The following is a 22,886-nucleotide window of genomic DNA, read 5'->3' as shown; positions in this document are numbered from 1 at the left end:
ACAACAAAATAAATTAAATGCATAAACATTTTGATTCTAAAATCCATTTTAAAAATACATTTATTATAGAGTGAAAACACTTTAAGGTGAACACGTTGAGTCAACACATTTATCTGAAAAATAATACATGTAAATGTGTTTTTTTACCCTAAATTAAAGTAACGTATGAACACTTTAATTTTAAAGCAACTGTAAAAAGAGTAAATCAACGGTGCGTGCTACCGTCCTCCCCCAGAAATTTACCACATCCGTTGGGAAATCGCAGCTACCTTAACCTAATTGTAGATTGTATCTATTTCAAAATATTTACCATTTAGTTCAATAAATCGATTCATCCCACTGAACCATAAAAAAAAGTTCAATTTTCATTAGCTAGATCGGAGATTTGCCATTCGAAACGTAAAATTGGTCTAAAACAAATACATTTCAATTGTAACATTTTTAGCATGACCTGAATTAATATTTTAATTTACTTTGTTTTCTTATTAAAAATTTTAGTTTACGAGATACAGGCTGTGTTTTTTATTTTTCAAATGGTAACCTATTTTTTTTTTCGTGTGTTAGTGTAGGTAATTTAGCAGCTTTATTGCCAAACGCGACTACACTGGAAAGCAGATTTTTCGGTGAAATGTGAAAAAAATGTCAGTTTTGAAGCAACAACGGTATTGATGTTAACCTTGAAAACAGTTTTCGATTCCGGCAAAGTTTACAGACATTTGTTGTAACTGTTGAATTATCCCAGAATAAGTGGTAGAAGCATTAATTATTATTAATATTGAATTAATAAGAGATTTGTCGAGAAGTAGGCAACCAATAAAACGACTATGTATAGCAAGTAAACATATGTGTTCGATTAAGCTAAGACACACGTTTCGATAAAACAAAAGATGAGGTAGCACTCTTGTTTTGCTGTCTTATTGTCCAACAAAGCTCATATTCAAAAAATTGTAAGAGACTGAAGGTGGAAAATGTTCCAGTTCTGTGAAAATTGAAAGAAAACTTTGGATAACTCAAGATATGATGATCACTTGATCAATAGTTATTTTCATATGAGTAGTTCTGTCAGATTACTTTTTAGATATGAGGCCGAAATTTGAAGCACGAGGCGTCAGCCGAGTGATGCAAAACAGGCCGAATACCAGTTGAATAAGTTCATCACTTCATCTCATTTTAGTTTTTCCTGTAAAATGTATACTCCACTTGTAGCATTTAAAAATAAAATTCAGTTAAAAACAAAATTCAGTATTACCAATTCAAACGGTCCTTGATCACCCTGTAGAATTTTCCTGAGGGACAATTTGCAGCCAGAGGGCTTCGCCAAACCCAAAGGGAAAAATATTCTCTCCTGAGGTATACATACGATTTTTTTCACGACCCCAAGTAAGATTAAAACGAAAAAGTAGTTTTTTTTATAACCTCATTTATTGACATTTAAAGTAACATTTGAAATTATGTATTATGCAGTTGTCTGATAAATTTAAAAAATTCTTGACAACCCGTGAAAATTTATGTAAACAAGTTTGTTCGTGTTAAAACATCAGTGGCGTAACTACCGGCGCTTTTTTGCAGAATTAATTGTAAATGAGAGAAATTGCGACAAACATTTGGTACCAAAAAAAAATTAAATCGATGTATTTTCGCGGAAGTTCGGAACGAAAAAAAATCCACTTTTTTGTGCTGTCATAGTTGTAATTGACATTTTACGTTGACGATTACGGCAATGAAAATAAGAATACTAAGACAAGAAAAAATAAACTAATTGTGGCAAATTAATTACCTATTACTGAAAGACAATTAATACATATCTCCAATGTTATAAAACAAAAGGTGCTAAAACGTGTTAATTTTAGATTACGGGAATTTATTTATAGAAATTTCGGTTGGTAAGGCTGCAAGCTTTGCAAAGTTGAGTGACCCATTGACATTGATGAATTTTTTGGTATTCTGGTTCAAATCGGCCTGTTGATTTTACAAGTAGTAAATTTTCAGGGGCTTTGTCTGCAAATTTTTTAATGTCAGGGAATTTCCATTTTTTAAATATTGAAATTCGAGCACTGACAGATTGACATTTGATATTTAGTGATAAATTGAATACCAACATAATTTTGTTTAAGTAATATTTGTTATTTTAATGGTTAAAAAATATTTTTTGTTGCTCATTTGCAGCTTCCTACTTTAACACCTTCGTTTTAATTTAGTCCATAATTTTCCATATCCTTCACGAATTAATTACATAAGAAGTGCGACTGATCCGGTCAAACGTAGTTTACCTCTCGAGTATCTTTCGTCCTTGAAAGCTTCAATTTTACATATATACCTACTCAATCCTGTCAACCTCCAGTTCTAATCACGAATTTTATGGAAGGTAAAATAACAAGACCTAATTTTTTAATCGGATAAATTTTTCAATTTCACGAAAACTTTTCGCTTTGACAATTTTACGAGTTGAATTTGGGCATTTTTTATTCTGGTTAGGCCCGAGAGCTTTAGCTCGAGGGTTTAACCTTTGAATATAAATGTCCAAATATTAACGAGTAAAATTGTCTAAAGCAAAAATGTTTAAGTGAAAATTCGGAAATTAATCAGATATAAAAAATTAAAGCAAAATAATAAAAAGGAAAAGTTCAATGACACCGATGACTAACAAATCGTCGCGATCGGAGAATCTATGTCATTTATGAATGAGAATTAGATTAAACTAAATTCTTTTCGATTAAATGTCAACTTGTTTTTGTGAGTATTTGTACAATACCTGTAAAGTCACCTTTACTAACCTCTGAAATAATTATTTAAATTTGTGTTTTTCGATAATAAAAACGGAAAATTTCTATTAGTTAATCGATTAAAAATGTGTTGGGAGCCAAATAATGCAACCTTCAACAAAGTCATAAACAATATAAAGTAAAAAAAATAGATAAAACATTGTCCCGAGGCAAATAATCACTGGACAGGCTCCTGAAATCACTTGAAAGTAGTTAGTTTTTGTTTCATTAAATTAATTATTCTTCTTGAAAATAATTAAATCACTATAATTTCGGTGTGCTAACGATTTTGACCTGATGTGTCATCCAAAAATTATAGATTCTATCAAATTAAAACAAATTACAACCTACAGCCACGCAAATGCATAATGATGTATAATTTTCCCCAGATTAAAGAAAGATACCGCTATTTTTCGCAATTCAATCGAAAATTCATTATTATTGAGATATAATACACAATCTTCTTATTATAAGAAGGATGCTCAAAAATTAATGGTAGAATGCAGGAATTCAATGATGTAATTAACTGATTTCTAGAAATGTAACCAAAAGTTCAAGGTCTCTTTCATAATATTCACCTCCACGAATATTCGGAAGAAGCTGGTTCTTCATTCAAGCATTAGTGATTAGTGTGGCAAAAAAGAAACACGTTACGCTGCCATGACAAGGCTAAGGTAAAAGAAGGTGTGAAAGAGTGGTAAAAAAATACGATAATATAATTTTCGAAGGATTTGTGGAGGAAATGAAAGAGGTGATTTGGAACTGGCCGACAACAAACAAAAAAATAACTATGCTGACAGAGAAGACGGGAAAAGGAGTTACTCCTGCGGCCAGAATGTCTGCAATTATACAGTGGAGTTCTGCACTTCCGGTACCATTCACGGTATTCGTTACTTCGGCGAAAATCGTACCTACATTGAAAAGTATTTTTTCCAAAATTTTACTCCTGTTTCTATTTCCAAAAGGATTTTAGATTGTGGTGGGCCATCAGTATCACATTGTCTTTGTACTTTTGTGTGTCTTTAATCATCAGCGCGTACGTCAGGTGGGAAAACTCGCCAGTGATTGTCAGTTTTGCAACAAAGGAAACTCCCGTATGGATGATCCCTTTTCCGGCCGTCACCATTTGCCCAGAATCGAAAACTCGACCTTCTGTTTTCAATTACACTTATTATCTGCACAAGAAACAAGACAATGAAACTCTCACGGACGACGAGTAAGTTCTCGTAACGCAATTTGTATCTTTTTGACGACTGTCAACAGGGAGAGAAAATTTGGATATTTGTCTTTCGTCTGCGACAAGAAACCCGGTTTGGTGTACCGCTCTGGAAAATATGCCGGTGAAGATATGCTGGAGTTTTTGGAATCAGTCCAGCCCAACTTTTACGAAGGCGCTTCGAATTGCAAATATCTTGGGGTGCGTTACAACTGCTCGGAGCTGTTCGTACCGATTTTGACAGACGATGGGATTTGCTACACTTTCAACATAGTAGACAGAACTCAGCTCCTCTCCGACATTGTGTAAGTACCAAAACTGAGTGAAACTCAAAAAAACGAAAAGTTTCAGGATCCACTACAAGAATTTCCACAAGACTAAAGTCTCTCACGATTGGGACTTGGAACACGGGTACCACCCCAGCGTGGGACTTGAAGCCTACCCACGACGCGCCCTCTACGCTGGAATTCCTTACGCGTTAGAGATCAGTTTAACGGAACACGAAGATGACCTGGATTACACTTGCGGTAGTTCGGTGAAAGGTTGGAAGGTGCAGATTTCGCATCCGCAACGAATGCCAAGAGTCAGAAACCAACACTTTATAGTGCCTTTGGCAAGAGTGGCCAAAGCTGGAATAGCACCCGATATGATGACGACCTCAGCTGCTGTAAAAGCGTACAACGCCAAACGAAGAAACTGTCACTTCCCGTCAGAAAGATCTCTCAAGTATTTTAAAGTGTATAGTCAAAACAACTGCGCGATTGAATGTAGAGCCAATTACACTTATAGTCAATGTGGATGCGTCCCGTTTTATGTGCCAAGTAAGACTTGTTGTTTGGAACTTCGGCTGCGTCATTTCTGTTCTTCTTTGCAGGAGAAAAGGGTGTTCCCATCTGCGGTGCTGAAAGCCACCACTGTCTGAAGAAAGCGATAAGTATGTATCAAAAAAGTAAGTGACCAATTTGTGAAATTGGTGCTGCACAAGCATGTTTGCATTGTTTTATTTTTAAGGTAAGATTCAGAGTGGATGGATTCAGAAGAAAATCGATGGGATGAACAACGAAGATTCGGAACATAAGGATCTTCCAGATTGTAAATGTCTTCCGATTTGTACTGCTATGTATTATAATGTAGAAAACACACAAGCTAATTGGGATTGGGTGTCGACATTCAAGTACAACAGACAGTCTGGCGTTGACATCAGTGATACAAAGTACTAATTTATTTTTGGTTAATTTTTTGTAGAGGTGTTGTCGTATTTTAGAAGGAAAATGTCGATGTTACAAGTGTTCTTCAAAGGCAATCAGTTTATTAACTCTGAAAGGAATGAACTGTATGGATCGACAGAATTTCTTGCCAACGTAGGAGGTTTACTCGGACTGTTTATTGGATTTTCAGCACTGTCTTTAGTTGAAATAATCTATTATTTAACGCTGAGAATATTATGCAACATTAAGATGTTTGGCAGAAGGAACTGGTCTGGAAAAGTGGATTAAAACACACGGTTGTGTATTGATGGTGGAATACGCATTATTCTTCTAGGCTTTGATAAAATGTGATAATCTCGCTGATAAATGTAAAAGCTTCATTTTTTACCAATAAAGCATTATTGATTAACTAATAGATACAAATTATTTGGATTTTTCTTTAATTTTAACATGTGATTTGTCACTTTCCGAAATAAATTGACGTTTCTCACTATATCGCACTATAGTCTACTTATTTCTTTTAAACAGCTGTCAGCTGTCAGTGTCAAAACTTTATAAAAAAACAGACTGTGTTCACTTAAAATTCGCCTTTTTGTCCCTGTTTTTTGTTGTTGTTTCGTCCAAACAAATTCGGACAAGGTCCTCATGAGCGAAGCGAATTCACAGCCCTGTTTTTTAAAGGTATAAGTATTCAAAAAGTAGGTATATTTACTAAATAAAAAACATTTCATTATGGCACAAACGATGCCTCATACGTTGTCATTGATCGAACAAATGAATGTAATGGGAATGAATATCTAATAATGCAACAATAGTTATTTATGCAACGAGTGAGTAAAGTAATACTTTTTTTTTACGAATGCGCAAATTCGCCGAGTAAAAAAAAGATACTTTACTAACAAGTTGCATACAAAATTTTAGTTTAGATAACAATTTTTTCGACACTCAAAATTTGAAAATTTTCTCCTGTGTGAACCCGTGGACCTTTAAAACGCGAGTAAAACGAGCCCACTCATGCCAAAAAAATCCCAATTTACATACGAACTCGTTAAAAAACTACTAATCATGAATGAAAAATTTTATAATTGCGTTAAAAAATGACACGCACGCCACACTTTTTAACGCAAAATGCGTGCAAAAATGAACAGCTATGGCACTTTTTTAACGTTTCTTGACCGATTCAAAAATCACATGCTGCGCAAACTCCCACTCCATAGACCAAACTCAGATTGGCTTCCAGCTGCATGTATAAATGGTTGCATAAATGGCAAGTATTAATTCGATTATTGGTCCTTTGTTTTTTCTACTATATTCTATTCACGTCGATTGAACATCAGTGCACATTTGGCATTAACTTTCATATGAGCTGTCATAGTAACAGGTCAGGTCATTTGCACCACTGATGTTCATTCCAACGTGAACAGATATTAGTTCCAAATCTATTACGAAGTCAGTTCAGAGACGGTTTCCAACCCAATTTATTTAATAAAATAAATAATACAATAAATTATTCATTATCTAGAAACAATACAAAAAAAAAGGATTATTAATTATACAGAGTGTCTCAGCTAAGACTTTCGAGCCTAATAACTTAGTTATTTTCCAGTGGATGTTTGTGAAATTTAAAGTGCAGATATTTTAGACGGTGAAGAACTAAATCCCATTAATGCAATCACCCAAGTCTTAAAAACGTAATTTTTACATGCCTTTTTAAAATGTTGAATCCATTAAGATTTACATAAAAAAATAAAAAATGCTGTAGGGAAAAACTCGTCCTTGAAAGACGTCTGGTTTGCAAGAAAAAAGCAAAAAACCGTGTTAAACGTGGCTGCGAATGCAAAAACGTAGACGCGTATGAAACAAACGCGCAATTTTGCAGAGTTTTGGTCATCTCTTTTCGCAGAAGCGCAGGTGACATATTTGACGTTTATCCTGCTAACCTTACAAACACTTACAAAGTTAAAGACAACATTTGGACGTAATTTATTATACTGGATGCTTTAATTCTTCCATAAAGAACTAAAACACGATCGGGATATTTTAGCAAGGTAATTTACTTCACGTACGCTTCCTGTGTCTTCAAATAAATTGACGACTCTCTTAACCTTACATTTTGTAAAGCCTACATTTGGAGAGTGTTCCACGAGAAAACGAACTGTGTCATTGAAGTTCTTACGACACTCTCCATAGGCAAAAATGTTTTCCTTTTTCAACAATATTGATAATTCTGCCGCTGTAGTCTATTTTTAAAGTATTTTCAATAAATTTACACAATTTGACGTTTCTAATAAAGCGCGCCCAATTTTGACAGACTTTAAAGGGTGTACAAAATGTTGCTTGGCAATTAATCATCAATTGTTTCAACTGCTAAAATACCTTCAAATTTTACATTAAATTTTTAACGACAAAATCTAATCTTTTCGTTGAATCAGACAAGTGATTTACTTAATTGTTTGAGTAGACCCCTATTTTTTAATATTTAACAATCTAATAATAATCGCACATAATTTTCGATATGGAAACATGTGTTAAAATTACATTTTTTAACTTGAAGTAATTTTATTATTACTAATTGAACCTTCACGATCTAAAATATCTGCATTTTAAATTTCATAAAAATCCGTTGGCAAATAACCGAGATATTAGGCTCGAAAGTCTTAGCTGAGACACCCTGTAGTTTCCAATTGATTCATTATTAATTAACAACGAAAAGGTTATCAAATGTAATATGTAAAACAGATTATAATCCATGATAACACGGGCGGGTCGTTTCAATATAAAAGATTTACATAAAAGAATGATCAAGAAATGTATGAGTATTACTGGTTGCCTATAGACAACATATTTTGTGAGTGCTTCTTTCAAATTATTGAATTATTCACAAAAATCTAAATTCCTTATTCTTAATTTTACCATGATTTCTCAACAAAAATATAACACACCCGTTACTAATAAAAAACAGATTATTAAAATGTAAATAATATTGATTCTTTACATTAGCTATTTATTTATGATTATGAATCACATAATATGTCAATATTTTTGTCCCTTTTTTCTTATTTAGTTAACAATGACGCCCTGCTGGAATTCTTAAACCAACTGTAATACAACCAAATAAAAAATGTTACTTCGCTTGCCGTAAAGGCGCAATTAACTCCAGCAAAATTCCAGCCAACATTAGAACTATTAAATGTTCTACGTGCACCGGAATTAATTAAAAAAGATTAATTGCATTAGAGCATCATTAAATCATGCGAAGATATTGCAGTATAGAAATTATCTTTACAACTCGGTGTAAAGTTTAATCAATTTTTTATATGTATTGTGACGTACACAATTATTGTTTTGCAAATTTTAGAAAGAAAAACATAAAATATAAGTATAGAACAAGTTCAACTCTTTTACTGATGTGCAACCAATTAATCTCTTTGATATTTTAAATTTAAACAGACTGTAATGTATTATTAGTTGGATCTGAATACATAAAATAAATTATACATTCCATTATCTTTTGTTGATTAATTACAACAAAACCTTCAAAGCAAGCATTCTTCCCACAAATATTTGATATTTAAATAAAACTTGGAAATTGCACTATTACTCATGCTTCATCACCACAAAGGGTTAATTTAAATGAGGGTGGTATAACCACAAAGAAGACAATTTAGATACGTTCTAAAGCATTGATGAGGACGCTTTACCACAACTTCAATATCAAAACTGTATTCGTCGTCACGTAAATGATATATCACCCCATTTCCTTCCGTTTTGCAAAATGAATCATGACTCGCTCGTGTGACGAATGTGGTGGTAAATTTACACTGATAAGATATTGAAAATACTATAAATAAATAGTAGAATTGCGTTATCCGGATTCCGGAAACTCCGCTTACCTAATCCCGAAAAGGAAATCCTAATTTATTTAGAAAAAACAAATCAATGCAACCGATGAACCGAAAGTGAAACCGATTCCATTACATGCGAAAGTGTATCGAAAAACATGACTATTTTACAAAGAAACACAACCACTCTCGATTTTACTGATTGCTAATTGGCCCCGTAGTGAAAGTGATTTTCAAAAAGTCTCTTTTATAATTCTGTCGGCTCAAAATGTAAATAATTGCAAGGGTTAGAAACCCAACATCGTGAAAAATTAACTTTCTAAACACGCACAAGTGAAATGTTTCAAATTTCTTATAATGACTAGTCCTAGCGAAAATCCTCGAATAGTTTCCACGGTATTTCTTCGCCGATGCTTAACATTCACAGCAAAGAATGTCGCTTCGTTACCACATTTCGCAGCACCTCCGCACCCCTTTCGCATTTCTTTCATCTTTCCAAATTTGCGGATTTCAAAGCCACCTGCAGACGAGCAGGCACAGCTTCGACGAAGAGGAGGTGGTGCGCGATGCGCAAGCGCAACACGTGCATATTTAAAATCTCACTCTCTGATTCCGCTGTTGTGTTTTGACTGTTGCCGAAGTGAATTTGAAATTGTCGCGGTTTTGACGTTTGTCTGTCGGTGTTTCTGTCAAGTGTCCACGACCCGGAAAATTCTCAGTGTTTTTAAAAAACTATCGGAAAATGCCAGCCGACGCGGAACTAAATTCGGTCCTGATCAGGCGACAGGAAATCAACGATGCTCTGGACAACGGCCACGAAGTCAAAGTCAGCTACAGGGTGGTTAACATCTACACCGAGTTCCACGAGTTCTCCAGGAAGGAGATCAAGCAGTACGAAAGCACCTTCAAGAAGTAAGTTAGTGTTTTTGCTTCCGGGGTTGCGGCCAGAAGGGAATTAAGAAAAGCGACATTTTTTTTGTTGTAAAATGTCTCTGGTGTATTGATTAAACAATTTATTAATAAAACATTCGCGCGCTGACGAGGTTCTCCAATCGCAGCGCTTTTCCTCGAAGACAAACCAGGAAACGGAGCAATTTTCGCGGTCCGATGACTGAAATCAAATGAAAAATTCATGACTCGCCGATAACATCATCAACGAAAGATATTGCATTTCAATTAGTGACAGGCTGCACCGTGTGAGAAAAACACGTGAGTTGAGGGAAAAAATTTCTCAAGGTTCTTGTGCCGCCGTTATCAAAGTCTCGCGGGCCGATAAGACTTTTTCTTTGCACAGTTTTGAAGGAAAACCGTGCGAGGTGAAAGCCATCGGACAACACCGTTTATCAGTCTTCACCTTGACAATGATTTATTTGACGCATGTTTTGCAGAAAGATGTGGTGACACAGATATGACTAGACGGGTCGCGTTACCTTTTTTCCAAGGACTGAGTCATGTGTGATAACAAGCTGGCATGCTATTAAAATATGCACAGCGCTCCTTATAATAAAAAGCGTGGCTAAAGTGGAATAATAAATTAATTGATTCATAAACTGTGGGACGTCATGTTTGCGCTCTAGTACCGTAATATCGATGTAATTATTCAAGTACCTACAACAGGAAAGGTCATTGAGGTAACCTAATAATACACTGACCTTCTAATGTTGCCCATATTGATTGACCTTTGGGGAGAATGCTAGGTGGGGTGCCCACGTGGAGGGTAGGTCTGGGAGCTAAAAATTGCGCTGGGATTGAGGTTAGGAAAGGGTGGGAAGAATCGACGGCAAATTTCGACATAGAAAACTTGTACTGGATGTGCTTGAACTAGTTTTTCATTTATTAAGAGAATAAAAATGAAAAACAAAATTGATAAACATCAAAAATTAAACACAAACAATTCAATCAAAAAATAGTGAAATAGTTCTTATCTTTCTCGGTACCTAATTGTGGGGAAATTTCCACTCAAAAATTCTAGGATAATTTACTAATACAATTACAAAATTCACAGTCTCAATTGGATATTTATTAAACAATGAAAATAAGCCAAATTCCTCACATCTTCGCCGCCACCATTGATATGAGATGATAAGATATAAAGCGGCCCTTACGTATTCGTAATTTCGTAACCTCACTTTCTGCTATTACAAGACTTGTCATTTTGACCATCTTGAAACAGGGATATTATACTATTATCTGCATTTTATTGAAATAGGTATTGGTGGCAGGTTCGCAACTATTTGAATAATAATGACAAATTTTTGGATTTTAATTCCAAAAGTCAATCATTATGACAAACGACAATAGAACATAGACTACATCCATTTTGTTTTCAATTGACATGAAAGTGACGGCCAAAATTCCTTGACCGCAACTGGACAACGATAAAAATGTAGGTACAGTTGCGAGCATTAAATCTTGGTCGTCAAGGTCATTTTGAAATTTCCCGCTACTGTCACAAATTAAAAATTTGGCCTGCTTAATTAGGGCCAATGTCAATAAAACGTCAATAAAAAAAATTTGTCAAAGTTTTATTCTAAACATTCAAAATTATGGCCCCAATATCGTATTTTAACAGAGTAAAAATTATTTCCCTGATAGCTGAGTTGGGATTTCCAAAAAGTTGACAAGATCTTGACAAGACAAGACAAATGGAATTTATTAGAGGTTATGCCCGTTTCACATTAGAGCACTTTCCGTTGCGTCAAAGAATGACCTTGACGACCAAAATTTATTGCTCGCGACAGTACTCGCTTCTTGCTTTACAACTGAATAAAAAGTTACAGTCGTTGACTGGAACAAAATGTTTCTGAAAATTTAAATCACATGTTTTGAATCGAGCAGTTTGAATTTTTTAGCAGCCCTTTTGTAAATTTTTACCATGTTTTGTACAAATAAAATTGAAGTAAAAAGAGAATTCGTAGGGTAGTTAAAACGCAATAGGTCTTGATTGCTCTCACTTTCCCATTATTTAAAAATATAACATTTGTGTTTGTTTAAAAAATTAATTGTTAAAAATTGACTTTTTTTTGTTCAAAAATGGATAATAAAATTTGCAAAATAGTAGATTATATCATTAAGAGTAGAAGTGAGTGTTGTTGTGCTAAGCCCAGAGATTGATCTGTCAGCTGTGCACATGGGCGACTCGTGTGACACCTCGGTGGCACCGGGGTTAAATATTGGATAATTATTTCGTTATTTCTCTTTTTTAGATACTTTTTTAATAGGGATAATTCAATTATTACATATTTCTTGTAATTATTGATAAATAAATCGTAAGAAATGCTTCAAATGACTTTACATTTGACAGGGTCGAGCCGCCTGTGGACATTTCAACTCTTAGGATTTGAAGTCCGGTTACAAAAAAAAGCCACAACAGAGCGATTTTCGACTGCTTGAAGATAAACTAGTTTTAGAAAGAATCTTCAAACATTTGCGTAAATTATCTTTGGCATAAGGCCAATACATATTTACAATATACGTTTACGCAAGAAATTAGAGCTGCGCTAATTGCATAATTGGTGCGAAAAACATATAATTGCTGGACTATTAATAAAGAACAATCAGGGTTTGCAAATTCATTTCACAACAAACGTAGTGAGACTTTGCACCTGAAAGTGATCTCTGTCCTGTGAGCGACACCAATCCAATAACTTGCTAAATTTAGGTCTTTGTCTCTCACCGGTTTCCTTCACCTCAACTCAAAGCTAATTAGATAAAAGGTTTCGCGCTCGAGTAAAAATTTCCGTGTGCAATAAATGTCGCGCAACACGATAATGCACTTACCAGGAGGAATTAGGTGATACTTTTGCGGCTTCTTTTCACCGAATTTCCTCACGATCGTTTAGCAAGGGCGTCACCACAAAGTAAAAGTCTTGTTCGCATCTTTTGCCGCACCGATAAATTTAATCAATTTTTGTCGAGTGAAAGGCTTTTCCTTGTAAGTCTCATCGTTAATGGGAAAAAATCAGAAATAATGGACGCTTTCTCATCGTCATGTAACTTTTATCGACACCTTCCTGGGATCATTTTTAATAGACTTTCATCATCGATTCTCAGATGGAAAGACATGAGAATCCACGAGGACCGACAGTTGGGTGGAACAAAAGGAAATCGGAGCAACTGGAATCGTTTGTTATCGATTGTTAATTGCGGCACGCGAGTCTTGAGTCACGACTGATCGATGAATTTTTTTTCGATGATTTAGTGGTCATAACCCCGACCAAACAGTCGGATTACTCACCTGAATTGACAGCCGAGCAGGTCTACACAGATCGACTGATACAAACATGTTGAAATTCGGAACGAAATTGCAGGAAATCCTCCGATTTGCGGAACTTGTAATTAAATTTAATTTTTCGGCCGTGACAGCGTGGCCCACATGAAGATTACACGACCGGGCCGGTTTCAGAGAGAGAAATTAATTTGTACAGTAATCTCAGTGATTAAGCCATCCACTATTTTTTCCACCTACCAGATGTCCACGTCCCTCACTTTCCGAAAGTGAGAGCTTAGAAAGTTTTTTACATATCAGATTAGATAAAAATTTGCATTTTTCGGGAATCCACTCACGCATCCATTTACTCGTTTTTCCTTTCGTTCTTGTCCACATTGACCGTCGCTGCTTGAGATTTCTCTCGATCAAGCTCAATTAATCCAGTCAATTGAAGGTTAGTAGTGTGTTCTATTTTTGAAAAATTTACAAACAGGTCTTGTTTCTCATTGAGCTGTGAATGTGATCTTTGTTCGTAAGAGTAATCTTTCTTGGCACTCCCGTTGCCCAAATTCACAATTCCATTATCGCCGTGGTGTAACTACTTATCTCGGAGTCGAGGAGGTGTGTAAATAAATATTAACTTCCTGGACTTTACTTCGTTTTAAATTGTTGCTTAGTTGTTTAAGTTTTAACTCATTTCCAGGTTAAAAATAAAAATTAAACCCATAAAGCTCATAAAGGGTGCTGTCAGTGTTATTTTTAATATGCTCTAGCAGATTGTACACATAAATTCAAGACCAATATTCAGAGAATAAGCAAATTCTAGTTAAAAAAATGTGAGACCAGAAATTGAGGTTAGGGTCAAAGAAAATTTATATTTCGTGAAAGATCAACAACAAACAAGAACTCAATCTTCAACATGGTGTAAAACATGGTTAAAGTAAGTCATCCTCGGAATCAGAATCAGACTACAACCAAATTCCTACTAACAGCAAGATATTTTGTTCAATTTGCCTAACATAACCTCAAAAAATTCAATGTTCAAGATCATACACAATTTAATAAAATAAAAAGTGATGATTGCAAAATAGCATAATATTATTCAGTCAAATTATTGTGAAATATCTTGTAAAGATAACAAAGGGATATAAGACTGTATTGCTGTATTGCTTTATTACTTATTTAGTTTGATGCAAAGGAAATAGGTTTATTAGTAATTTGCACATCGTTAAATTGTAGTAATTCAATTTTGTTAGCTACCTACGCACTAGATAAGAGGGAACATTAATAAATCCGTTCAAAATTATAAGAAGTTTTCAAAAAAAGCGTGAAAAATATTGGTCTACAGCTTTTTTTTTTGGCTTTGCGCACAACGCCAGCCATTACAAACTTGATAACGTTTAATTAGCATTTTGTTTATCACATAGCGATGTAAATAACAGTTATCAATATTTTTGTTATATCATTAATTCCAAAAACTAATTTTTGATAGTGGGATTAACACTTGGTACAAAACAAAACAACAATGTCTTGATTAATCCACGTTTAATATAAATAAATAACATTTGTTACAAATTCGTATTAAAAATAATTTAAACATATGTATAGTAGGTATTATCAAGGAATAAATAAATTAACAGTACGTCGACAAGTAGAGGAAAAAATTAGCAAAGTGATGACTTATTTTGAAATTTGTTTATCGACATCAAGTAGGTACGTCTGAATAACCTTGGCGACATATTGCTGTCAGTTGCAAGCTGTCAACAGTACGTCTTCGGTAAGAAAGGGTAGACAATCCAAGTTAAGTATATCTTTGCGAATCTCTGATTTACATAAAAACTATCCTACAATTTCTTAAGTCTTCACAATTACGTCAATCACAGTTAATGCGTGCGTAGTGTCGGCACAAATGCTGTTTTTCTGGTCAGCCAAAAAAACCCCAATCGCGTCAGTGTTGCAACATCTGTCGAAAATCGTCCAGTTTGTAAATACTGGTCGACAAGCGACCGAACGCGTTGAACAACGCGACGATTTCTTCCCTCTGCAGCTGGAACAACTTCTTGTGATTGAATTTCTGCGAGAAGAGGATTTTCAAAGCTGTCCCCAACCCGCGCGTCTGTAATTTCCCCCACAATTTACACTTCTCGCATCCTACACAGTCCATTATCCTGGTCACGTTCCGGAAGTGCTCTTTAAACTCGTGTTTCAACCTGGAAGCTTGGGCGCTGCCTGTAAACATGGTGGTCTCGTCGAAGTGATTGGGGAATTGTTGGGCAACGTTGAGCAAGTCCTTGACGGCCATCTGAGTGCCAAAGTCTTCAACTTCGTTGCCTGAAACAGAAATGTTGAACTGGAGAAGAGTGACAGTTTTGTGTGATTACCGGTGTAGAAGAGTTCTTGTTCTAAGTATGGAGCTGCCTTGGCTAGAGCTCTGAGCTCTAGGAGATAGATGAAGTAGAGGTTGCGCAACCAGTTGGGGCCTTCGTCGTTGGTGGTTTCGGGCGAGAAGCGCCTCTGGAATTCTTTCAAATTGGGTCCCCACTCGCCTTTGGGATCGGTGAGACTTAAGCCGTGGGAGTTTGACAAGAGGTAGTTCGCGCAGAGGTGGATGTTGATGCTGGTGTGAAGTCCCGAGATTGTCCTGTAGTAAACTCGTTCTTCCAGACACATGTTGTTGAGTGTGCTGGTGGGAATGTAGGGGCTGTAGTAAGTCTTGGGCCGGAAGCAGTTCTCCAAGTAGATGGAGTTCCAGATTCTGTTGGCCGACGGTCCTTTGTACCCGGTGTACCTCTCCGGATTGAGCAAAAGATCGACGTACTCTGCGCCTTCGTCGTTCTCGTCGACGGCGCAAAAATTGTCGTTGGCGTCGTCGTAGGCCGTCCACATCACCAGGTCCTCCTTCATCTTGGGACTGATCGTCTTGTTGAGGTAGTCCAGTTCTTCGGCGTCGTCCTCGCACGCCGCCTCCGAGTCGAAGCGGCGCTCCACCGCGCCCTTGATCCCCACCGGCACGTCACCGTCGCCGCAAGCCTGCACGTGGCAATACTTGATGGCGCACTTGCTGTCATCGTGCCAGAAAGGGCAGTCCCGCTTCAGGTTCACTTTGAAGAACCGGAAGTAGTCCTTGCGCAGGAGACTACGCAGCCGCGGGTACACCTTGACATTGTTGAAGTGGTCTACGGTGTCTATGTTGCACGTGCACTCGTCTATTTTGCCGCTGAGCTGGCAGAAACAGGCGTCCTGGACGTGCGCCTCGAAGTTGGAAGTTGCGATCAACACCAACAGAAGACACAGATGGCTAGATGGAAACGTCATCGCGTCAAGCTTCCGTCATTTCGTTCACTGAGAGGACGCGCGGTTGCGAACGCGTTTTCAACGGCAACGGATTCGGCGGTATCGAACCGATGAAGTACACGTCGAGCTCGCTCTCTGGGTAACGGTCACGCCAAGGGGATACGGATGAGGTGGGATCGGTCGGGTTACACTGCAGTGATAACGGTGCAACGTGACAATTGCCGTGTAGCGTTGACGGGATTAATGACTGATTTATTGATTGGAGATTAAAACGTCAGGTAGGGTTAGTTTTTATTACTTGTGCGGTGTGGCGCCGTTGCACGTGGCACGCCTTGGCGTAGGTAGTCGTCGACTAATTTGGGACACGCGAAACTTATCGAAATCAAACATCATTTCCTTTTCTGTGGCTATTTATTTCGGTAATTGTTCAACTGCTTCACCTGCGGCCGCAAACTGACAGTTGACAGTTCATCCAAACTATCAATATCAAGGTCAATCGTTGAATCGTTGTGTCAGCCTGAAACAATAGAGCTTTGTGTTGTTAACTTGGCACAGGTAATTTTTTATTAATCTTCTTTGTTTGGCACTCTACCAAACAAATGAATTTCACAAAAAACATTTATTAGAAAAATAAAACAGTTGGATCTGGGATACTACAAATTTATTGGTTGGTTTACTCCAACAACTTAGGTGTGAAAGTAAACTCAAATGTTTTACTTTGTTTTATTGGATTTTATTTTATTTTACAATTTGGTAAACTAGGTCAAACCATAGAACCTAATTAAAATTACAAATATGGCACACAGAATATTTGTAATAAAGTTGACTTGATTTTTAGCGCATTTTTGCTACATGGGAAAACGTGGGATATAAATGATTTAATAAGAGAAACTTTTCTCATATTTCGTCCTTCAAAAAGTTGTCCACGAACCTAGCAATTGATTGAAATAGAAAACCAAAAAATGGGACAAATCACTTTAAACACAACAAATTAGAAAAATAATGTTTTCTATTTATTATTTGCCCTTGATAACTTACAAAACTGTCTCAGCTAAGTAACCTTGATAATGAATAATACAGGGTGACTTTGAAAGTTGTGCAGATATTTTAACCATGGCAGGATTCCACAATACGTAATAAAAAGGGGCTAAAATTAAAAAAAAAAAAGTATGAAAGCCACTGAATTTTATGAAAAAATGCGTCAAAGAAAAAATCGTAGTAGACTTTTTTTGTTGTTTAATTCATTTTTAAGTGACTTTGACAAGAACCTCAATCTTAACCTCAATCGCAAATGGCGTTCACCAACCTGGAGAAAACCGATATGGTTTTGATCTATGGCGAAACCCGTGGAAATTCAGAGCCAGCACGGCAAATCTACCGTGAAAGGTTTCCTCGAAGGATACTTCCCAATGCTCCAATGCATGAACGCAAACGTTGTGCATCTTCCAGATTTCGAGCGTTTCGAAATGAGTAAGCCGCCAACGAGAAGAACGCATTTTACTTGCAGAAGAAGAAATTCTTCACGAAATTGAAAACCAGCCACGAACACGTACTCGGCGTCTTGTAAATCACCTGGGAGTTTCTCAGTTGGTTGTTTGGCTGCGAGTTCAAAACGCCGCTCAGGAAAATCTTCAAAACAGAGGCATTCTGAAGTTTGCATTGCAAACGATGGCAGGCATTTTAGGAAATTTCTTTGATTCATTTTATTCTTTTACTCACAATAATTAGTCTTTTTACTTTGTTGTTTTCTGATTAAGTCGCAGGCACTATTTTATCATCACTTTACAAATGTTATCAAAGATTCATGAAAAAACTCAAAAACACTTATATAACTATAAAAATCAAACATAACCTCGAATGACAGGAAAACTTGACATTTTAGGTTGGTCGTACGTCAAAACTGCCCGCCAAATTTGAAATTTTTCTGTAGTTTCCAAACAAAGTGATTCCTTTGATTAGAGCTCTAAGTTATGCCACCAAAGGGGGTTTAACCTAAAAAGAACCCAAAAAATACCCAATTTTATCACATAAATAAATTGAATGCACAATAACACTTTTAATTAATGAACATTACCCAATTTGATATACTGGATGTTTGCCCAATTTAAATAGAATTCTTTGATGTAGTTCGTCCAACTTTTCAATAAGATCGAGTATGTTTTTTGTTGGGGAGAGCATAAACAAGGTTCAGACATAACAATATGTGAAGGAACTTCACCGATATAAGGTTAAAATGTCAAACTGGAAGACTACTAATGTACAAAATGTTGTTTTGAAAGAAACAACTATGGTCTGCGACTCGGCGCCGATATCGAAAACTGGCGAATCGAATTCCAGTTACTAAATAAACTTTTAGATCGCATACAAAGATATGCAAGGAATTTTAATAATGTTACAACACTGATTGTTATTTCTTTCTATTGTTATTTATGTCTTGAGAATGTTTATGTTGTGGAACCCATTTTATATAACTTATTTAAGTGAACGACATTTTAAAAATATGTAAAAAAAAAATTATGTAATGTAGAGCACCAACATACTCGTAGGTATCTGACAAGAAAAATGTAAGGACAGGATTTTTCAATTTGTCAATAGTGTAAGCAAACTGTTAAAAATTATCTAATGCAAATGACGTCTTAGTTTTCCGATGGTATCTCGTAATTGTTTTATGGCAGTCTCACAATTACCACATAAAATTATCGTGGTTCTCTTAGGATAGGTACCCTAAAGTTAGAAAAGCAGACAAGTAAAGTATAAAACAGAAAAAAAAGAGGTTATGTAACTCAATTAATGACATGTTTTTAATTCTAATAAAAACTGTTGTAAGATGAAAAGTAATTAGGATATAGAAAAACTGAAAAAAAAAATCACAAGCAAAACAACTAATACAATACGTCAAACTCACAACTAACACTAAGATTCAATAATTTGACATTTGACATTTTTCGACACAATAAAATAATAGAACGGCACAATTCCACAGGACTCTTGATATACGTTCTTTTGTATTTATGCTTTGAAAAACATAATCTTAAACTTGGTAAATAAAAAAGTTATGGAACAATTAACTGGTGATTAATATTTTGCTACAATTTTATAGTTCATTTAACTTTTTATTAGCATTTTTATTTTTTTATTGATTCTTAGTAGTTCATAGTTTCAATTTTTAATATTATTTGTGTTATATTGTTTGTTTAAATTTTTGTTGAATAAAGAATATATTTGTTTTTGACCAATTCTTTTATTTCCCCGGCACTTTATCAAAACTGAAAATTAAAACGTGTACTGCGAATAGACTGGACATTATTTAAAAAACCAAATGCGAATTTTGCGCTGAAACTCGGTAAGTGGGCTCAAAATTGAGTTCTGAACAACTTTTTCTAATAATTTCTTTGATATTTTCAAGCAATGAAAAATATACAACATTGGCTCTATTTGCGAGGTGGCAGGCGAGTGATTTTATTACTTAACCTCAAAAAATGTACCTCACTAACTCCTTCCACAAAAATTCAAATTTCTACTCCCAAAAATAATGAAAATATCAGACTGTCCTCATCGTGCGACACACTAGATATGTTTCTTTTTATCATTATCTAATGTTGTTGATTATCTGGTTGTTTATCATGTCTATGGAAAAAAGCAAAAAGTATATAATTTCTCTCTTAGTTGTAACTTAAAATAAACCTTGTTGTTTACATTATCGACGCAAGTAAATATAAATTGTGAGGTATCGTCAAAAAATGCAGATGTTTGTTTATGATAATACTGTAAAATATACATCAAAGCCTAATATTAGTCAATATTTAGCTCCGATCCATCTGGCCCACCCGGTCAGATTCCCAAAATACCTAATTTCGTTCCTAGCGTAAAGAATCTGTTTTGCTTTCCATGATAATTGTTTACAAGTAAACTCATGAGATAATGATGAAAGTACATAAACTCATGGTATGTAAATAAAAGGAAGGAAATGTGTTTACGATATGTGGATATCAACAGCTTCTAAAATAAGACCGGTCTGTAAACAGCATCCAAGTACATCCGTTAATGCGAGCGGCAACATTTAATCAAAAAAGTGTTTTTCACCAGGCATCCCATTCAATTAAAACCATTAAAATGGCGTATTAAGCATAAATCATTTCGAGTAGACAGTTATGCGCGGATTACATTTGAGACTATTGTTACTGCGTAACAAGATTTACAACCTCAGCTAGCTATTATGTAACTTGGATAATGAAGTGAAAAGATTGTTTTTTAGATAACCTAAAGCAAAAATAATTTTACGCGAATTATGTACAACGCAAAGGTAAAAAAATATTGACTGAGACAATTATGAAATAGTCACTAAGCCGTAAAACAACAAAAATTCTTGTCAAGGTTGGAGCCACCATACAGACCCGACCGCATCGATGCATAATCGTGCAAAAATTAAAATGCCTCGGTGGAACAAATAAGAGTGCAAGCGGACCCCTCTGTAGGAAATTATTTAATCATGACGGCGGTTATCTCAACGAGCCTTTATTGGCCCAACAGTTGTTCTAAAACGGACAATTAGAGGCGCGTTATAGACACTCATTTAAAATTTAGATCGCCAGTTTGCGCGATTATTTTATTAATAATTCCAAGGATGACCTCCATGTCCATTGGCCAATAATTAGCACGCCACCAGACTTTAAAAGCCATTCAATTAAATTGAATAAGTCGGCAATAAAACAATATTTACGGTCGAGGAGCCACTTCGCCTCCCTTTTATCTCCCCCGTGTTTATTTTTAAACCTTTCTTAAAATATTTGTCATATTAGCATGAACACACTTCTTTATTTTTGGCCGTCGTTATCTCCCACCGAGCCGGTCCAGGTAGACAAACACGTCGCGTACACTCTCAAGACCCCAAATAAAACTTCTTAGCGGGGTACTGCAGGTGTCTCAATTTTACAATACCCGCTTTATGGGCCGCACGTAACAAAAACTGTTTTATTGCAGATTCAACACGAACAAAGACGGTTTTCTAAGTTTGAGCGAGCTGAAACGCATGATGGAGGTGCTGGGGGCGCCCCAGACGCACGTCGGACTTAAGGCGATGATCAAAGAAGTGGACGAGGATGACGACGGACGTCTCTCGTTCAGGGAATTTCTTCTGGTGTATCGCAAAGCCAGGGCAGGGGAACTGGACGAGAACTCGGGATTGGCACAATTGGCTAAACTCACGGAAGTCGATGTGGATAAAGTGGGCGTGAACGGGGCCAAAGAGTTCTTTGAAGCTAAGGTAGTTTTTGTGGTGTTGTTTAGCTATTGTTTGCTAATTTCCTGTTTGTAGATTCAGGAATTGTCCAAGATGAGTAAGTTTGAGAATGAAATACGGGAAGAACAGGAAGAGAAGAAGAGGATGGAAGAGGAGAAAGCTCTCAGAAGACAACAGTTTCGAGAAAAGGCGGCCATTTTCAAATAATCTATAATCTAGACATGAGTATTATGTAGACTGATCCCATTTATTAAGATTTTAAACGAAAACGTGTTTAATGCATTTTTATTGTAAATAATACCAGACATTTTAGCTTAAGTGTAAAATCTTTAATGTAAGTTATTTTGGGTAATATTTTTAAATTTTTGTGATAACTAGTTATTTTCTAATAAAACTAAGGAAATCTATGTTTTTTTTTTTTACCCTAAGGCAAATTATGTTTTCAATTCTGACACAATTAACTTGGCTTGATTTGTTTTCTTTATTTTATGATTTGGGGGCTCTCGATTCTTCGTACCTATTGTATAAAATAGTTTACCAAAAAAAGTGTTCCATTATATAATTCTGAAAATTTGCAATATAAATCATTAATTCATCCATTTATAGAAAATTCCAAGGTTGACAGCGCTTCTAGTTCAGAAAAAAATGTATAAATAGATCATGTTCAATTATTGGTCAGGGACGGTGAGTTCGCCAAGTCGAATAACAGCATAAAATTTACTGGAATGCAATACCAAGCAGATATTCAAAATAAACGATGTATGCAACCAACAAAACTAAATACTCAAAATGGGCAGTTAGCTTTGTGAAAATTTTAAATACACAAGAAGAACAATAATAGAAAAGCTGAATGATGAATCCATTAACGAAATGAATAAGATCAAGAACAAAATAGAATGGTATTTTTCAACTACTAATGATATTTTTTAAAATTGGCAATTATTTTATAGTGGGTAGCAATTAGATTTATTTAGATCAAATAAAGCGTTGAAACTTTGCCTGGGATGAAAGTATTTCTGGTTGCATATACCAGTTACAATTTAAATTTCGAAATTTTTGCCGAAACTCGGCTAAACAGGCAACAGCGCTGTTCCATTCTTTTCTTTGTTATTGAA

General features: G+C 35.6%; 3 protein-coding genes across 5 annotated transcripts; 2 read left to right on the top strand and 1 right to left on the bottom strand.

Moving 5' to 3' along the window:
- The first annotated feature begins 3,278 nt into the window (after nucleotides 1-3,278).
- LOC138139016 (pickpocket protein 28-like) lies at nucleotides 3,279-5,595 on the top strand. 3 transcript variants are annotated; one of them, XM_069059171.1, is made up of 8 exons: nucleotides 3,279-3,436; nucleotides 3,491-3,685; nucleotides 3,736-3,978; nucleotides 4,026-4,283; nucleotides 4,330-4,799; nucleotides 4,853-4,912; nucleotides 4,990-5,191; nucleotides 5,243-5,595. In XM_069059171.1, the coding sequence occupies exons 1-8, from the start codon at nucleotides 3,423-3,425 to the stop codon at nucleotides 5,472-5,474; spliced, it is 1,674 nt and encodes a 557-aa protein (XP_068915272.1). In that variant the 5' UTR covers nucleotides 3,279-3,422; the 3' UTR covers nucleotides 5,475-5,595. The 3 variants fall into 3 exon arrangements, with proteins under 3 accessions (XP_068915272.1, XP_068915271.1, XP_068915273.1); XM_069059170.1 differs by having other exon boundaries at nucleotides 4,853-4,927; XM_069059172.1 differs by lacking the exon at nucleotides 3,279-3,436 and having other exon boundaries at nucleotides 3,553-3,685; nucleotides 3,728-3,978; nucleotides 4,853-4,927.
- A 4,028-nt stretch (nucleotides 5,596-9,623) lies between these two features.
- Swip-1 (EF-hand domain-containing protein D2 homolog Swip-1) lies at nucleotides 9,624-22,178 on the top strand. Its single transcript, XM_069057600.1, has 3 exons — nucleotides 9,624-9,940; nucleotides 21,513-21,795; nucleotides 21,847-22,178. The coding sequence occupies exons 1-3, from the start codon at nucleotides 9,771-9,773 to the stop codon at nucleotides 21,976-21,978; spliced, it is 585 nt and encodes a 194-aa protein (XP_068913701.1). The 5' UTR covers nucleotides 9,624-9,770; the 3' UTR covers nucleotides 21,979-22,178.
- On the bottom strand, nucleotides 14,767-16,808 carry LOC138137972 (ero1-like protein). Its single transcript, XM_069057599.1, has 2 exons — nucleotides 15,620-16,808; nucleotides 14,767-15,569 (listed from the first exon to the last, which is right to left on the bottom strand). The coding sequence occupies exons 1-2, from the start codon at nucleotides 16,551-16,553 to the stop codon at nucleotides 15,187-15,189; spliced, it is 1,317 nt and encodes a 438-aa protein (XP_068913700.1). The 5' UTR covers nucleotides 16,554-16,808; the 3' UTR covers nucleotides 14,767-15,186.
- Nucleotides 22,179-22,886: the final 708 nt, after the last annotated feature.

This window comes from Tenebrio molitor, chromosome 9 (genome assembly GCF_963966145.1).
Source record: "Tenebrio molitor chromosome 9, icTenMoli1.1, whole genome shotgun sequence".
In the NCBI taxonomy this organism is placed as follows: Eukaryota; Metazoa; Arthropoda; class Insecta; order Coleoptera; family Tenebrionidae; genus Tenebrio; species Tenebrio molitor.
This window is presented reverse-complemented; position numbering and strand designations above follow the sequence as displayed.

Bases quoted from the DNA above. Each gene is read 5' to 3' on its own strand.
- LOC138139016 (XM_069059170.1), top strand. The intron at 4,800-4,852 runs GTAAGACTTGTT...TCTTCTTTGCAG, and splicing joins CGTCCCGTTTTATGTGCCAA to GAGAAAAGGGTGTTCCCATC. The intron at 4,928-4,989 runs GTAAGTGACCAA...TTTATTTTTAAG, and splicing joins GATAAGTATGTATCAAAAAA to GTAAGATTCAGAGTGGATGG.
- Swip-1 (XM_069057600.1), top strand. From the start codon at position 9,771: ATGCCAGCCGACGCGGAACTAAATTCGGTCCTGATCAGGCGACAGGAA. The intron at 9,941-21,512 runs GTAAGTTAGTGT...GTTTTATTGCAG, and splicing joins TACGAAAGCACCTTCAAGAA to ATTCAACACGAACAAAGACG. The intron at 21,796-21,846 runs GTAGTTTTTGTG...TCCTGTTTGTAG, and splicing joins AAGAGTTCTTTGAAGCTAAG to ATTCAGGAATTGTCCAAGAT.
- LOC138137972 (XM_069057599.1), bottom strand. From the start codon at position 16,553: ATGACGTTTCCATCTAGCCATCTGTGTCTTCTGTTGGTGTTGATCGCA. The intron at 15,570-15,619 runs GTAATCACACAA...TTTCTGTTTCAG, and splicing joins ACAAGAACTCTTCTACACCG to GCAACGAAGTTGAAGACTTT.